Genomic DNA, 18,939 nt, shown 5'->3' with positions numbered 1-18,939 from the left:
AGAAGGAAATGTGAGTTAACAGTAATATCTACAAAGAGACATAAAATTATCCTCCTCAATCTTCGGTATAAATCAAGTTATTCTTTAAAATACTGGTAACTCAAGGGTTATTCTGATATGTATAAAGCCCTGAAAATGTATTTTAACTTTTTCACTTTGCATCAACAAAAGTTTTATGCCAGGCACATTTATACACACACAAGAAATACACTTTCAAACATAAGTGGAAATGTGGTTTGTATGGGTTTTAAAAACATTAAATGTTACACTTAAAGTCAAAGCAAAGCACATTAATGCCCTTTATAACATATTCTCAGAAAAATATTAACAATCCACTATATCACAGTCCTATGTGCTACCATTAGGGTGAAACAATTTCCTTTTATGCCCCTGGCAGGTGAGGAAAATATGTTGAGAGGCAGGGTATGAAAAGGGCAGAAAAGGAAGACTGTAGAAAATCAAGGTACAGCAAGGAAATTGAGGGTGGGGGCAGGGAAGAGCACATTAGACATGTTGGATGGGAAATGATGCAAGTTCCATGAACACGTGCCTCAATGCCCTCCCTCTCAAAACCTAAAACTGCCTACCATGGCGACTAGGCTAGGAACCTCTGATCCTTAAATTTGAGAAACTAGGGGGGATGGAGAGAGAGAAATTTAGCCACGAGAACATTTATAGCTGCCACCAAAACTAATACGTGGAAGATTAAATTTAGAAGCAAAATTCTTGAGAGGCAAAGATAATACATTAAGGAATCTGTAGGAACTTGCTTTAAAGAATTACATTGTGGGGCTTCCCTGGTGGCGCAGTGGTTGAGAATCTGCCTGCTAATGCAGAGGACACGGGTTCGAGCCCTGGTCTGGGAAGATCCCACATGCCGCGGAGCAACTAGGCCCGTGAGCCACAACTGCTGAGCCTGCGCGTCTGGAGCCTGTGCCCCGCAACGGGAGGGGCCGCGATAGTGAAAGGCCCGCGCACCGCGATGAAGAGCGGTCCCCGCACCGCGATGAAGAGTGGCCCCCACTTGCCGCAACTAGAGAAAGCCCTCGCACGAACCGAAGACCCAACACAGTCAAAAAAATAAAATAAATAAATAAAGTAGCTATTAAAAAAAAAAAAAATTGGAGTCATCAAAATATTCTTTAAAAAAAAAAAAAAAAAAGAAAGAAAAAAAAGAAAGAATTACATTGTGCTTTTCACAAGAGTAATCAGAAGTTTAAAATGTCTGACTACCAACCTTGCACAAAAGCCATAGCCCACTTCTTGCATGAAGTCAGCCAAAGAGCTCTCCATCATGGTTTTAGCTACCCCTCCAGAATCAGGCAGGATTCTGTCCATTAGAATGTCCCGTTTTTCAGGGTATAAAAGTGGTGCAAGCACCACGGGACAGCGTTCCTGGGGAAAATCTGAAGAAGGAAAAAGATAATTATAACTGCTATACTGATTAATAACAAACTATCCTCTTTTACTCCTTAAAAGCCCCTCAAACCTGAGTTTTCACAAGTCCATATTCAAAGCAAAGTTTATTCAGTTTTTCCAATCCAGCTAGCCTAGCCCAAGTTATGACTTCAACCCCAATTCTAAAATTTGAATGTTCTTATGTCACAAAAAATGGTCATAAGTATATTTTTAATTTTTTATATTAGGATCCCATTATCTACTGCACCCTAAATATTACTTTAAAATTTCACAAAAGGGCTATCAATTCCCATGCAAGGAAGACATCAGAAATAATTGGTACATCAGTCTCTCTTTATTTCACTGACAAGTGGAAAACGTCCTATTACTGAGAAAGTTAATGAAGTTTAAATTAAACTATATCAATGTTAAGAAGTAAACAATAATAAGAGTGAAAATGGATAGTGGTTAGTCCACTATAAAAGATTTGTTTTAAGCACTATCTCTAAAAAAAGGATCAGAGGAAGGAGGATGGCAACAACAGAACCAGGAGTTATCTTAGCATAACAATGCCAACAGCCAAGAGGTAAAGTGGATATATGATCAACATTTTAAACTAAAGAGAGCATGTCACAAATACCATAGTCTCTGTCTCCCTAAAAGGGAAAAATCTGACCACGTGGAAATATACCAAGTCTGAAATGAGACTGTACTTAGATAACAAATATTGCTGGTAAGTGCTCTTCATTTTATACCTTTTCTATAATGAGGCTTTTATCATTTTTATATTTTAAATTATAAAATACTCTCTTCCTTGAAAGATTACGAAGTTAACAGAAAAGTAAATCACTGTCTTCATTTGTATTCTACAATCCTTTTGTAATGTGTGTTCATCCAAAGAAATCATCTTTTGTAGGCTACAGACACTCCTTTTTACCTCTGCGCAGCGTTTTAAGAAAAGCGTCTATCTGTTCCTGTCCAACTCCAAAGGCTCCCTTCTGCCCAAAGAGGAGATGGGAGAGGAGGAGGTGTAGGACCTCTATTGCTATATCCTGGAAGCCACCTTCTTGATTTCCACTGACGTCTGCGTCAATGTAAGAACGCAGAAGATCTGGAAGCTTCTGTTTGATAAACTGGGCAGCTAGAAGTGAGATAAATAAAAAACCACAAGTTATTTTTGCACCACAATGGGTAAGAAGTCACATACCATCAAAATACAGATGATCATCATTCTCATTCACCAACGCACCCTTCACCCTCTAATGTTTTTACAGCTCTAGCTGGTAGGCATAAATAAAAGACCAATTGCTAGGGGCTTGGCGGTGGGGGGCAGGGGCAGGAGGAGGAGAAGGAATGGAGAATTTTTGGATGGGTACAGTTTCAGTTTTGTGAGACAAAGAAGTTCCAGACATCCATTATCCCACAATGTGAATATAGTTAACACTACTGAATTATACACTTGAAAATGGTTACGAAGGTAAATTTTATGTGTTTTTACCATACGTACGTATACATACATACATAAAAGAGACCAAAAGAAAATAATCTTACTCTCTAAACTATGGAGGCTCAAGACTCAGAAACCCACGGATTTTAAAGACTCTAACTTCACTATAGGATCTTTAGGGAAAGGGAAACTTACCAAAACCTCTGAGATCTGAGCTGGAAGAATTCAAGAGGGCAAGGCCAAAAATTACCTGAAACAAGAAGGGTTAGATTGACCAAAGAGTCAAATAGTTGTTTTATTTCTAATTTTGCCTACATCTCTTTTCTTAAATCACTTACCTCTTGTACTTTGCTTAACTTGAGAACTTTACTCAGCTGGGCAAATAAGTGGGGTGCAGGCTTTAAACTCTGAAACAAACCAAACTTTATTTTAAAATAAGAACATACAGTTTTCAAAAAGTTTATAAAAGCATCTGTTTACCCAATTATGGTGCTACATAGGAGTGACAATTCTGTAGTGCTGCTAGCAACAGCTGTGGAACTGTGTTCTGACAAGCTTAAGCCTTCACATCATCCGGTTTTATTAAGATTCTAATTATTATCAAACCACCTTGACTTTGTTAGAAAGCTACAAAAACTCCAAAGAAAGTATCTGAAATTTTTAATTTAAAATATGATATTATGAGACCAAGGATTAAGGTCTTTTTAGAAAACCTAATAAGAGATCACATTCTTAGGACCACTGAAGATAAAAGGAATACCAACCTTCTGATAGTGCAATGGATTATCAATGGCATAGGACAGCGTCGAGATAAAATTTGGCTTCGTAATCAGTGACGCACACTCCTGAATCAGAAACTGAGTCTTTAAAAATAACAAATGAATTTTCATTAGCACTAACAGTCATCTTCTTGCACAAATAGAAGCAGCATTGCTCAGAACATTAAAGGGTAACCTGATACTGTATACTGTTTCTACATCAGCTCTTTAAAAATCCTATTGAAACTACCAAAGTCTATTAGCAACAAGTGTTAAACCAAAACCTCTACAGAAGAAAGTCCACTGACAAGATAACTATAAGGAGTAATACCATGACAAACTGTTCCCAGGTTGAGAATCAAACCATAGAAACTCAAACTAGGTGAAGAGATCCTCTCTCTGCCTTACTTACTTGTCAAGCTGGACTTCCCCACAGTCCTGCTTCCTTCAGGCAGGTCTGATTCCCAGCTCTCTAAGCCTGAACTAAGTAGCTGTAATGGTCTGCAGTCAGGCAGGAGAAGAGAAGGACAAGAAAAGGAAAAGTCCCACTGCCTTTTAGCCATTCAGCTAAGTTTATTTTTGGATCCTATATGTGTTTGCTACACAGCTATGCCCAAAATGCAATTCATGGAACAATTAGATCTAAGTGAATATATATACTATGTAAGCCCCAAATACCTGATGAAAATCTTTGCCACTGCTTTTACCATCGCCACTGAAATCCACATGCGAAAATAGGCAGCGTAATAAATGCCTGTCTGCCTCAGGACCGTGCCGATTCACAATCTAAAAAGACCAAAAATATGAGTTTGCTAAGAGTGACTTTCTTTTATTTTTTTAAAAAAATTCATCTCTAGGACAACATCCCAAATTACATTAATTGTTCATTTTGGAACAAGAGTTCTAGGAATTATTGAGATGGAGGGACCAATATTTTATAATTAAATATTTTTTAAGTGTTTCCTACAGGCACTAGCAGGGAAGAGAAGAAGAAGAACTACCAGTAATTAGCCCCATGTAACAGTGTGCTCTTATCAACCTCTACACCAAAAACACCAAACAACAGCACAAAGGACATGTTTAAGTTGTAAGGCAACAATTTTATAACAAACTGGACTCATGAGAGCATCACTTTTTCTATCCATTGTTGTTTTTACCCCTAAAAAGTGTAACCTGAAATCTAACACAACTGTGACTCTTGGTAATAGCCTATAGGGCAAGGCCCTAAAGGAACTGGTCTGATATCAGTACTGGCCCTGAGCTTCTTGCTGTTCCTCAAATTTACTAATGTTTGTACTTGCTATTCCCTCTAACTAGAAAACTCTAGATATCTACATGCAGTTTGTTCTCTCACTTCCTTTAGGTTTCTGCTCTAAAGCCACCTCATCAGTCAGAGGTTTCCTAACTACCATCCCTAAAATAGCAACATGAACTGCCCCACCATCACCCCTCATCCTGCTTTACTTTTCTCCACAGTACTTACCACCACCCAATAATTTCTGTTTATTGTCTATGTCTCACTTGACTGTAAGTTGCATGAGAAAAGGGAATTTATGTAGTTGTGTTCACTTCACATTTAGGTCAGGAAAAGAGCTTATTTAGCACAATGTATGTGCAGAGTAATCATTTGTTTATTAAATGCCGCACTAAAATTTTAAAATATTTAACTACCTACTTTGGCCTAAAAATGTGACTGGGCTTCCTTGGTTTAACCTTCAACAACTCTGCCAAAAATTACTCCCATTTTATAGATGAGAAAGTGGACACTTCAAACAGACTCCATGAGCCTAAAATCCAATAGTTTATGAGTTAGGAGTCTGGTATTCATAGTCCAACTCCGAAGTCTATACTCTTTCTACTGTGTCATAATTATGTCACAGCCAGCTAAGTTAACTTATTTCAGTTTCAGTTTTCCCCATCCAGAACATGTGAGAGTTAAGTAAGACCAAGCTTTACACTGCCTCAGACATCTTAAAGTTAAAATCTATATAATCATAGGTTATTTTTTCCTATCCCCTGGAACACTGAAGACATTATCTTAAAGAACCAATTCAAATTAATTAAGAAGAATTACCTATGCTCCAACCAACCAGACCTCTCCCTCAAAAGAACAAGAATAACTGGCTTAACAAACATTTGTTGAGTACATGCTAGATACCATTCAAGGTACAGCAAATATAACAGCAGAGGAGACCAATGGGTTCCACAGCTCTCATGAAGTACATTTTCACGGAAGAAGAAAAGTACAGGCAATTTCTGATAATATTAACTCATGAAGAAAACAAGGTTATATGATATTGACAGGACGGTGGGGGGGTATACCTCAAAGAGGCCATCCCTAAAGATGTAACATGTAAACTGAGACTTAAAATATTTAGGTGACAACCACAGATACAACTGAAGGAAGAGCATTTGAGATAGAAGGTAAACAATACATAAAGGATTTTAGTAACAGAAAAAAGGCCAGCAGGAGTCAGGGAACCAGATCATGGTTAATTAGCATACTGACTTAACTGGTACTCTTACACCAACCTAAAAAATGGAAAGACATTCCAAGAGACTGTCAATGGCCAAAAAAACCCCAGAAATTTTTGTTTTAACTAGGATCAGCAAATTTTATGAATATCCCTTATCCTTAGCATTTCTGTAACATTTTATAATTTTAAAATTGCTTTTACAACAACTCAATCTTCACAACAACCCTAAGAAGTATATACATATAATACACGTAATATACCATGTTATTACAGACAAGGTTTGTTTTGTTTTCTTTTTTTAATCAAGGTTGCAAAGACTAAAGACAAATGTCATATAATTTGCTGGATAAGTGGTAGAATCAGAAAGTGTGTTTTATGGCTGCTAAGTGAATGAAATATTCCTCCTGTGATACCATGCTACCCTTCCTAGGAGCAACTGTTTTCTTTTAAAACTAAAGTGGTATTTTAAAAACATGATCTTGGGTTGCAAAGATGTTGAAATAAGATTTCATTGATCCCATAAGATTAAGCCTCATATATTTTCCCTTAGGTTCAAACCATTACACCCACTGGGCAGGGAGACTAGCAAAATCAACACCCTTTTAGTGAAGTAACTACACCTTACAATTTGATAGCAAAATCTTTGGCTATTAAAAATAAAGTAACTTTATCAAAGGCATTCATTCTATAATACTTTTGTAATAATCTGATTTGTGGCTAGAGTAACATATTCTCATCTAAGAGTCACATATTAAGAGGAACATTAAAAAATAGTGCATCCACAATGGATGGTAGAGATTCAGAAAATCATGCAGAATGGTTGAGGAAATGGGGCACTATTTGGCCTAGAGAGCACACATAAGGGAAGAATAAAGACTTAATTATGTGAAGGGTACTTAAATATTAAATCCTCAGAAAAAGAGCCCCAAACAGTTTATTTTAGCTTGTTACAAAGATACTCCTAATAAGGTTGTCCACAAATGGTAATGAGTAAATGAAGTAGTCAACTAATTTCCACAGTCAGAAACATCAAAATTCCCTACCTCTATTAATACTTTAAAAGTCATTCTTTGGGTAGAATACTGATAAAGCAGCAATTATCTGAGGAATTGTGCCATCAACCCCAGCTCCTAAAAACAGCTTAGAAAAAAACCCACATTGGGACTTCCCTGGTGGTGCAGTAGTTAAGACTCGGCTTCCAACTCAGGGGGCACAGGTTCAATCCCTGGTTGGGGAACTAAGATCCCACATGCTGCCTGGTGCAGCCAAAAAAACCCCAAACAAACAGAAAAAAAACAAACCACATCTACAGAGATTTTCACATAAAAACAAGATTTATATAAAGAAAAATACTAAATCTAGTCTAATAGATGATCTCAGAGGCCCAAGATTCTATATAATTACAAAGTACCAGATTTTTAAATTTAAAATTGAAGACAGTAACTCACTACATTACAATGATTAGTTATAGTAATTGGAATAATTGGATTGTACGTAAACATATATATAATCCACACAAATAATGTAGGATCTTCGTATTTCTTAAACTTGTTGTACGTATTCTAACCACTAAAAATAGTCATTCCAGGTTTTTACTGTATTACCTGTATGAATGCTTTGGGTTACTTTATAAAAAATAGTGTACCTATTCAAAGCAGTTTAACATACTGAAAAGAACATGAAAAACTTTTGCAGTAAACATAAAGGGTTACTTTTAACACAAAAGGCACAGAACTGTCAAACTCCTAAGTAAAAGACGGTGGAACTAAGAGCACTTTTTTCCTATTCTAGCCTCTCATATATTTTTTTTTTCTAGCCTCTCATATTAAAAAAAAAAAAAAAAATCCATTTTCAACAAAACATTCACGTAAGAAGTGGTCCAGAGAGATATGTCAGATAGCTTATTCTCAGTACCTCAAATGACAGGCTAAATGCAGGTTTCTATTTGGGACTGATAAATACAGAAATAAAAATGTTTAGGACTGATGAATGTCCCAAAACACACATAGTTATCCTTTGTTCAAGTGATGAATCTGGAGCACAGATGAGCCATGAAAGAAGACTGTCCATTTAGAGACCCAGATCAATATATGGAAATTAGAAAATGGCAAAGGAGACAGAGCTGAGGGAACCAAGCTCAAGATGCTACTTTTAATGTCTGTAAGCAAACCATCGAGTTAAAGGAGAATCCTGGAGAAGCAGAATAACGAAGAAGAAGAGGTAACCATTACCAAACCTAGATACAGAACATGGCAGACTACCCCAACACACTTCCCCACCCTCAAGCATCCCCAAGATGGTTTATATGTGAGTAAATAATGTGTTGATTCAAAGACAAGCAAAAATCCAAAGACTCAGCCTGGAACCTATTTGAAGAAACTGTAAAACAGAGCAAAGAAACAAACAAGACAAGTGAAGAACATACTTTTCAAAAGACTTACCCCCCACCCAGAAAAAAAAAATTTTTTTTTAATTTAAAAGAAACAAAAGACCTACACAAATAAACAAACAGAAGAGTTCAGACAAATAGTATTCCATATCCCTGAAGAGATTATAGGAGCTGTTTTTGTTTTTTAAGAGGAAAGTCCTCAAAAAGGTAAAACAAAACACTAGGTTCAAGTACAACATAACAGAAGGAAATGAAAGCAAACTTTTGGCACTTAAGAAACAAAGCAAAAACCTTACAGAAAAGATAACTTAATAAACTTAATAATCAATATATAATACCTCAATCCACAAGAAATGAAAAGAAAAACATTCAAAGAGAACAACAAAAATATCCCTGAAATAAACATTTGAGTTGGAAGAATGAAAGGTATACCATAGCACAAGAAAGGCTGATGCAGAATAATCAATACTACAGCATACACTTGAAGTTAATAAACTCTAATGAAAAGGAAATCCAGGGACTTCCCTGGTGGCGCAGTGGTTAAGAATCCGCCTGCCAATGCAGGGGACACAGGTTCGAGCCCTGGTCCGGGAAGATCCCACATGCCACGGAGCAACTAAGCCCATGTGCCACAACTACTGAAGCTCGTGCGCCTAGAGCCCGTGCTCCAAAACAAGAGAGGCCACAGCAATGAAAAGCCTGTGCACCGCAGCGGAAGAGTAGCCCCCGCTCACCACAACTAGAGAAAGGCCATGCGCAGCAACAAAGACCCAACGCAGCCAAATAAATTAATTAATTAATTTTTTAAAAAAAGGAAATTCATAGGGATATTGAGGTTAGGAATAGATGCTGGCAGGAAAAGTTAGTCACCTAAAATGCATGACGGAGGAGAGAGACAAAGGAAGATAGGCAGCTTTTGGCAATTGATGCTGTTGAAAGAATAATGGGGAACAATATTTGCAAAACTAGGGGGAATATATATATCTAGTGATAACTGGACTTCAAATAAAAACAAGAAAGATATTCTCAAGCATGAAAAGAACTCAGGTAACGGCACCTGAGTTCCAAATGAGACAAATCTTCTGACAATGATCTATGGTCAAAAAAATGTATGAAAATAAAAGATATTTTCAGGAATATAAAAACTGAAGTAAAAGAACAGTCTGCAAGTACTCAGTCCATTTCAATATATAATACATTTTTAATAAGACTAAGCAACTCTTTAATAAAATTTTTTAAACTGAAGTATAGTTAATTTACAATGTTGTGTTAGTTTCAAGTGTACAACAAAGTGATTCAGTTACATATATTTATCTTTTTCAGATTCTTTTCTATTACAGGTTACTATAAGATATTGAGTATAGTTCCCTGGGCTATACAGGTCCTTGTTATTTACCTATTTTATATAATAGTAGGGTGTATTTATTAATCCCAAACTCCTAATTTATCTCCCCCTACCCTCCACTATCCCCTTTGGTAACCGTGAGTTTGTTTTCGATGTCTGTGAGTCTCTTTCTGTTTTGTAAATTAGTTCATTTGTATCATTTTTGTAGATTCCACATATAAGTGATATCATATATTTGTCTTTCTCTGACTTACTTCACTTAATATGATATCTCTAAGTCCATCCATGTTCCTGCAAATGTCATTTTTTCATTCTTTCATTCTTTTTTATGGCTAATATTCCACTGTGTGTGTACACACACACACACACACACACACACACACACACACACACACACCCCACATCTTCTTTATCCATTCATCTCTCAATGGACATTTAGGTTGCTTCCATGTCTTGGGTACTGTAAATAGTGCTGCTATGAACACTGGGCGTGCATGTATCTTTTCTAATTAGAGTTTTCTGCCAATATATGTCCTGGAGTGGGATTGCAGGATCATATGGTAACTCTATTTTTAGCTTTTTAAGTAACCTCCATAGTGTTCTCCATAGTGGCTACACCAATTTACATTCCCACCAGCAGTGAAGGAGGGTTCCTTTTTCTCCACACCCTCTCCAGCATTTAGTATTTGTAGACTTATTTTTAATAATGGTCATTCTGACTGGTGTGAGGTGATACCTCATTGCATAAACTACTCTTTTAATCAAAGTCATTTTATAGATTTGACTTTGGAAATAAACGTTTTACATGGTATCAAGCAAAATTAGATTACTATTAAAAGTACTTTGCAAATATTGAAAATAATATGAAAACAATGAACCCAAACTCCATATCCAGTCGGTGGTGTGGCATAACTATGCCAAGAAGAACTATTCGAAATGACTTTAAAACAGTAACTTGATTTTACATCTCTAGTGAGATATACCTTACAAGCTCCCCCACCAACCCCACCAAAAAAAGGTAAACTATTTTCCATAATCACAGTGCTGTTAGTAGAGTCACAGATAATCTGAGACTCTTGACTGTGAAGTGTGGAATAAAACAAATGACTTTTCCTCACTGAAAACGGGAATCTTCTGCACTGGAAGTAAGGAGAGACAGATTTTAGGTAATGAATTGAAATAAAAATCCCTTGGTCCTGAAATTAAACTGGAAGTATTAGTATGAACTCATGGTGTATTTTCTCCTTAGCTTTGTCCACAGAAATGCCTAATAATGGCCAACTGAGTATCAGTAAACAATACAAGTGTTGAAATAACTTTCTAGGCCCAAAATGGAGTGTTCCTGCCCTTGGTGTAACATCAGCAAACCAAAACTTAGATAACTCTGGAGTCCCCGTAAATGTTTCACTTGACCAGAAACACAGTATATTCAGCCAGCCAATTCCCAAACATCAAGCCAATTCTGGGTGTTCTAACCCCTATCTAATCCCTAACAAGGTTGACTATGTGGTCCCAGCCAATCATATATTTTCTATTTGTCTTTTCTTTATTCTTTTTTTTTTGGCCGTGCCAGGCAGCATATGGAATCTTAGTTTCCTGACCAGGGTTCGAACCCGTGCCCCTTGCGTTGGGAGCATGGAGTTTTAATTACTGCACCACCAGGGAAGTCCCTGTTCTTTATTCTTTATCCTATAAAAGGTTCTTGTCTTCTGCCCATTTTGCAGTTCTCTGAAGTAAGACTGTCCACTTCATGAAATGTTAAATAAAGTTTGTTTGTATCACCTAAATGGTCTTAATCATTTATTAACACAAGAGACGGTAATCTCTAAATACCATTTCCCAGTAAAATAAAACCAAGACCTCTTAGAGAAATTGCTAATTTTCCAGGTCTGAAGCAAGAAACATACGAGTCTGGAATATTTCAGTTTCCAAGTTTCTGGAATCGCATCAAAGACGACGAATAAGAATATGGTCAAAAGGACTCAGAAGCCAACATGAATAAGTTTACATTGGCCAAAGAGGATAATGGATGAATATCAATAATACTTTCAATGAATTCAAACACATCAAATATGTTAAAAATGCATGAATTCCTAATATTAAAAAAACTCATTCATTGGTCATATTTGGAGGATGCTAGGAAACAAGTCATTTTGAAAATCAGCAAATAAAGAGAGAGAATCAAGCCCTTCCTATATAAACTGTACTTCGGGCAACCAGATAGTTACAGTTGGTAAGGGCAAGTTTCCCTTTACAGAACTATGTCAACTAATAAAAAACGCCTAACAACTAGAATGTCACCACTTTGCAATCCCTAACAAATCAATGAATCCAGGCAATGAACAAAGCCTGCTAAAAATGACAAAAATAGAGATGACCAGACATCATGAACCTAATTAAAGTACACACCACCACCTGTAAAACTGTCCTAAGGGAGAAAAAACCTTAATCTGATTAAGCTCCCAAATTTAATTACCAATTTACAGGAAATACAACAGTCAGAAGAACATGTAAAATACCACGCTGGGAATGTAATCAGCAATATTCAGACTGTGGGTAACTACAGGACAACCTGATTTCTTTAACAAAATAACTGCAAGAAAAATAGAGGGAGAGAAAACCTATAGATTTTAAAAGAGATTTAGTAAGGGCCAACGCAACAACCAGACTGAGGAAAGGGGTGGGGGGGTGGTCGTAACTCAAATCAACTTTTAAATTTTTTTTATGAAGCAAACTGAGGAAATGTGAATGTTAACTGGATATTTGATGTTTAAGAATTATCTTGCTGGGGGATGGGGTGTGGGGGAGGATTGGGAGTTTGGGATTAGCAGGTGCAAACTATTATACAGAATGGATAAACAGCAACATCCTCCTATATAGCACAGAAAACTATATTCAGTGTCCTGTAATAAACCATAATGGAAAAGAATATGAAAAATAATATACATATGTATAACTGAATCACTTTGCTGTACACCAGAAACACACTGTAAATCAAATATACTTCAATACAATTTTGTTAAAAAGGATTACTGTGCTTTTTTTAAAAAAGATGTGATAACAGTATTGAGGTTAGGTTTATATAAATAGATGAAATTATAACTGGGATCTGCTATAAAACAACTGAGGAGAATGGGTTAGATGAAACAAGATTGGTCATGACTTCAAATGAAGGTAGATGATAGATTCATGGGGGTTATATTATACTACTCGTGTGTGTGAGTAGTATAAATAAATTTTACTTACTTAATTTTAATATAAATTTTACTTATGTAATAAATTTTAATTTTTAACTTTTATTTTATTATATTTTTATAAATGAAATAAATTTGAAATTTTAACAAAATGTTTTAAAATTATATTTACAGAGACTATCATTTAAAGAACAGTATAAAATGTTTTTATAAACTACTTTTAATGCAAAGACAAAAAATACTCCAAAGTGTTAAAAAGCTGAGTAGAAAAACCAGAGTTGATTTTTCTATATTTTACTTACATAATTTCTTTAATAATGACAACAAATATTTTTAAAGAAAAGAACAACTATAGGAGTTACTCTCTAAAGCAGGGGTCCCCAAGCCCTGGGCCTCGAACTAGCAGCCGCACAGCGGGAGGTGAGCGGTGGTGAGCAGTGGGCAAGGAGCAAAGCTTCATCTGCGCTCCCCATCGCTCCCATTACCGCTCCCATTACCGCCTGAACCATCACCCTCTCCCTCCCGCATCCCTGCCCATTTTTTCCATGAAACCGATCACTGGTGCTAAAAAGGTTGGGGACTGCTCCTCTAAAGAACATCATAAAATCCTGACTGAGGGGGCAAATTAAATTCTAAACTTGTTTTTTCATCTATAAAATGGTAATACTAACTAGCTCATTGTTCATGTTTAGGGAACTCATACATCTAATACATTCAATAAACATTCCTTCTTTCCACTTGTCAGTAGGAGAAATAACAAAGGGAACACAATCCTAGCCAACCTATTAGTCTAAGCCCCAAAAAGTATGGCACTAAAAATATATTAGGCATCTATGAACTGCAATAAGCCTTTACATATCACCAAAGGAAATCAAGACAGAGTCAAGAACTAGAACCCTGCTCCTATCCCAGTTCTAAATTCCTAATCATTCTAAAAGTAAAAGAGAGGGGACTATCTGCAAAGGTAGCACTGAGGACACACTTGTCTAAAGAATATCTGTAGACACTGAAAACCTCAGCCATAGGCTGAAACCAAGCATTCTAACATTTACCTTCAAAATCAATTACTTATTAATTTATTCCTTCTTTCATTCCAATTGCATTTGAACACTTACTAAATGCTAGGTATAAGAGACATAAACTAAAGGACAGTCCCACACCATGAGGTCTTGGGAGTAGGGAAGATGATCAAACCAATTAAAATATAGTATTAAATTGACCAGATCACGCAGAGCCTTGCTGGGGTAAATTCAGACAGTGCCACCATATTTCCCACTTCAAGTTAAAGTTGCAGGTGTCCCAGCAATCAGCTCCTTCAATGTCTAAGATACAATCATACTACCCAAGGGAACATGCCCTCCCTAAGGAGCCCTCACACAATAACAACAGGGATATGAAGGCCTAGCCATTTGGGCCCCCCATGGGACAACTCTGATACCCATCCCAGAATTCCCCATGGAGTTGATGAAGATTTCCACTGTAGTTCTCCTTCTGTCCAATTCTGTTTCCAATCAGTCCTCCTCCTCCTACAGGTGTTGAAACCTTATAAATAACCTGCATTCCAAAATGTCTCATATCTGCTTCCAAAGAACAGCAACAGAGGCCCAGCTTAGGGAGTATGAGCTTTAAATTGAGTTGGACAGAGACACACAAAAGATTTTAAAATGGCAAAGAGACTATTAGCTACACATTTTAGAAAGGCCACTCTGACAAAAAGTGGAAGATGTTTTATAGTAGGGGCTGTCAGGGGGTCAAACTTGGGACTAGATGACCTTCCAATCCAGAGTCTCTAATTTCCTTCTACCTCTTTGTCTTCCGTGAACAATTACAAAGAGATTCAACATAAGAATGTTGTGGGTTCCGATCTCACATCTGCCACTTTCAGGCAGAGTACCAGTGGGCAAAAATATTTAATGTCTTTGAACCTTAGTGTAAAATGGGAACAATACTACCCACTACGCATCCTGCATGACTGTAACAAGAATGTGAGAACTGACATAAAATCACATTAAAAATAATGCCTGGAACACTGTAAATGCTTGAATGGTTGCTATGACGAGAGAACTGACCGTGCACAGAATTACTGAACTGACAGAATGTTTAGCATTTTTCAGTCAACACTGTAAGATCAATCCATGTTGTTCCACAAAATAGTCTCACTGCTTCTTAGTATACCTTGTTGATGGACACTTGATTGTTTCCAACTTTGGGCTATCACAATATATGGTTTTTTGATCAATGTATATATGCATTTCTGTTTGGTACACACACAGAAACAGAACTGCTGGGTCGTAAGTGATATGTTCAACAACTAAAACAGCTTCTGAGATGCTAGTATCAATTTCCTTAATCTGCATGGTTATTAATAGCTATGTTCGTTTTATGAAAATTCATCTGCACACTTACGATTTATGAATTGTTTGGTATGTACATTTTACTTCAGTAAAAAGTTGATTAGGAGTTACTCAGTCTTCCTCAGTCTCTCCCATGTATACATGTTATTAAATCTTTGAAAAAAAAGCTCACACACACACAAGAAGAGTATGTGACACACAGCAGATGTTTAAATAGTAGCTGCATGAAACTGTTAGGTCACATTCTGACCAACACAGCTTTCAGAATGAGCCTAAGGAATTAATCCAAATAAAGGAAAAGGAGGGTAAGTCTTCACTGGCAAGGTGGTATTGGATTTGGTTCTTGAAAGAACAGAATTCCAAGAAACGCATTTAGAACTGGACTTAAAGGGCCCTGAAACTTTTTACTGAGGAGCTTTGACTTTGTTCCATAGTAAGAGGACCACTGAAGGTATTAGAACAACGAACTTAAGCACTATAATTTGTTAAAGCAGCATCAAATGTAATAAACTCCATAAGCATACACACCTGCTTTTTCAATGTACCAGAGAAACAGTGCTACATGAAAAGAAAAAAATCAAATAGAAATATATAATTCTAAGAATTGAGCTTTTCCATTAGAGAGCAGAGCAGAAGAGTTGCCCAAGCTTGCGTTTCTAGGAATCTATCCTACATACTAACAGATATATGCATGTAAGAAATGACCTTGTAACAACACTGTCAATAGCAAAAAAAAAAAAAAAAAATTTTATATAACCTAAATGTCATCAATAGTGAAGTAAATTCTATATGATTCATCCATATCATGGTTTACTATGCACCCTTAAAAGAATGAAGAAGCTTTTTGTGTATGGATAAGGAATCATTTCCAGGATAAACTAGTTAACTAAATAAATTAAATAAATCAAGATGCAGAACAGTTTATACTGTATGCCACCATATGAAAAGGGATGGGAAATATTTCCCTATTTTCTATATGCAAATATCTTTGTAAGGACAGTTAAGAAATAGGTAGTATCAGTTGCCTATGGGTAGGAGAAATGGGTAGCTAGAGTAATCAGGTTAATATATTATCTAGTTTTTAAAAATTATTTATTTATTTATTTTTGGCTGCAGTGGGTCTTCATTGCTGTGCACGGGCTTTCTCTAGTTGCGGTGAGCGGGGGCTACTCTTCATTGTGGTGTGCGGGCTTCTCATTTTGGTGGTTTCTCTTGTTGTAGAACACAGGTTCTAGGCTCGCGGGCTTCAGCAGTTGTGGCACGAGGGCTCAGTAGTTGTGGCTCACGGGCTTAGTTGTTCTGCGGCATGTGGGATCTTCCTGGACCAGGACTCGAACCCGTGTCCCCTGCACTGGCCAGGGAAGTCCCACTATATTATCTATTTTAAAAATAAAATTAGGGCTTCCCTGGTGGTGGGGGGTACTTCCCTGGTGGTCCAGTAGTTAAGAATCCACTTTCCAATGCTGGGGATGTGGGTTCAATCCCTGGTCGGGGAACTAAGATCCCACATGCCGTGGGGCAATTAAGTCCACGTGCCACAACTAGGGAGCCCAAGTGCCGCAACTACTGAGCCCATGTGCTCTGGAGCCACAACTAAGACCTGATGCAGCCAAATAAATAATAAAAAATTAAAAAAAGGTTGTGGGGGGACAAACTGAAATTTCTCCAAAGATATACAATTAAGCACATGAAAAGATGCTCAGCATCATTAACTCTAAATCAAAACTACAATGAGATACCAGTTCACACCCACTAGAATGGCTAAAAGCAAAGACACACAATAACAAGTATTAGTGAGGATCAAGAAAAACTAGAGCCTTCATACACTGCTCCTAGAAGTGAAAAGTGATACAGTGTTCTGGAAAACAGTCTAGCAGTTCTTTAGAAAGTCAGAGTAACCATATGACCCAGCAATTCCATTTTTTGGTATATATCCTCAAAATTTAAAATAAACATCCACCCAAAACTTGTAAATGAATGTTGACAGCCACAGTATTCACAACAGCCAAAAAGTGGAACCAAACCTAAATATCTAAATGCATGTTCCAACATGGATCAACCCTGAAAACTTACGCTAGTGAAAGAAGGCAGAAACAAAAGGCCTCATATGGTATGATTCCATTTATATGAAATGTCCAGAAAGGCAAATCCATGGAAGCACAAAGTAGGTTAGTGGTTACCAGGGGCTGGAGGGAGGGAGAAATGGAAAGCAACTGCTAATGGATTCAGGTGTTTCTTTCTGGGGTGATGAAAACATTCTGGAGTTAGATGGTGACAGCTGAACAACCTTGTGAAAGCTCTCTTTTATATATTAAACTGAAATCACTTGAAATAAGGGGCAAAAGTTACTTTTCATGCAACATACCCACAAAAATTTCCAATTTTCTTTTCACTGCATACTCATTCCTTTAATGGTGCTTGTTTTCTCACTAGTTTACTTACATGCTGTATTTCCTGCTGGCTGGCTCGGTAGTTTTTCTTGGTTAAATTGTCCACCAGGTAGCTGATTTGAGACAAGGCCAGCGAGAGCGAGTCAAGATTCATTGCTGGTTGGGGCGGAAGCAGGCGGCCGAGCCCGGCGCAAAATCACCATTATTCCCCTTTAGTCACCTCAGAGGCAGGTTAATGCTTTCTTTGTAATTAGCCTATATCTGGTGTCTGTACAGTGTCTTCAGTTCTTTACCAGGGGTCTTACTCTGTTCTGAAACATGGCACCTGTTTAAAAAAAAAAAAAAAAGGTATTTTTAATTAGTTAACTTTTTATTAGGGTTAAAAAGGGTTAAATAACCATCTTTCCATCTTAATACCTGAAATACCACTAAGGATCTTTTAAAACAATTAAGATCGGGCTTCCCTGGTGGCGCAGTGGTTAAGAATCCGCCTGCCAATGCAGGGGACACGGGTTCGAGCCCTGGTCTGGGAAGATCCCACATGCCGCGGAGCAACTGGGCCCGTGAGCCACAACTACTGAGCCTGCGCATCTGGAGCCTGTGCTCCCCAACAAGAGAGGCCGTGACACTGAGAGGCCCGCGCACCGCGATGAAGAGTGGCCCCCGCTCGCCGCAACTAGAGAAAGCCCTCGCACAGAAATGAAGACCCAACACAGCCAAAAATAAAAATAAATAAATAAATAAAATTTTTTTTAAAAAGAAAAAAAATTAAGATGTCTCAACCACTATTGATAAAAGATGCCAAGTTTTGAAAATTAGGTAGGGCTAGTATAAAAAAAATATATCACACCCACCCCCCCCACAAAAAAGTTGTCGTTTTTAGCAAGACGTCCTATAATATTTGAGGCTTCTACTCTATCAATTTCAATGATAATTTATACTATTCCCTTTAGAAGCCACAGAAAAGTACTTAAGTAAAATTAGGGTCTGTGGAAAGAAACACTCATCTGACATTTTCGATCCCTCTTCTCACAATATCTACAACTTATTTATAAGATCCCATCTATTCACCTTACTACTTATGTACTGCTTCAGAATCATACAATAGTTTGGTCTTAAAGTTGTATCTTAGGATATATGTTTCAGGTATTTGAATGGCTAGCTTAAAAGTAAGTTAAGGGCCTCAG

At 37.1% G+C, this 18,939-nt stretch overlaps 1 protein-coding gene across 14 annotated transcripts in view; it reads right to left on the bottom strand.

The window, feature by feature from the left end:
• The window catches only part of CNOT1 (CCR4-NOT transcription complex subunit 1), a 98,396-nt gene that overhangs the window by 58,122 nt on the left and 21,335 nt on the right, over window positions 1-18,939 (bottom strand). For all 14 annotated transcript variants that reach the window (XM_082368784.1, XM_082368783.1, XM_082368779.1 and 11 more), the window contains 7 exons: window positions 17,805-18,077; window positions 4,282-4,389; window positions 3,610-3,708; window positions 3,184-3,252; window positions 3,041-3,095; window positions 2,336-2,539; window positions 1,238-1,406 (listed from right to left, as the gene is read on the bottom strand). In XM_082368784.1, coding sequence (XP_082224910.1) covers window positions 1,238-1,406; window positions 2,336-2,539; window positions 3,041-3,095; window positions 3,184-3,252; window positions 3,610-3,708; window positions 4,282-4,389; window positions 17,805-17,906 — 806 coding nt within the window. In that variant the 5' untranslated portion in view covers window positions 17,907-18,077. The remainder of the gene's footprint in view (window positions 1-1,237; window positions 1,407-2,335; window positions 2,540-3,040; window positions 3,096-3,183; window positions 3,253-3,609; window positions 3,709-4,281; window positions 4,390-17,804; window positions 18,078-18,939) is intronic.

This window comes from Balaenoptera borealis (genome assembly GCF_965194805.1).
Source record: "Balaenoptera borealis genome assembly, chromosome: 19".
Classification (NCBI taxonomy): domain Eukaryota; kingdom Metazoa; phylum Chordata; class Mammalia; order Artiodactyla; family Balaenopteridae; genus Balaenoptera; species Balaenoptera borealis.
This window is presented reverse-complemented; position numbering and strand designations above follow the sequence as displayed.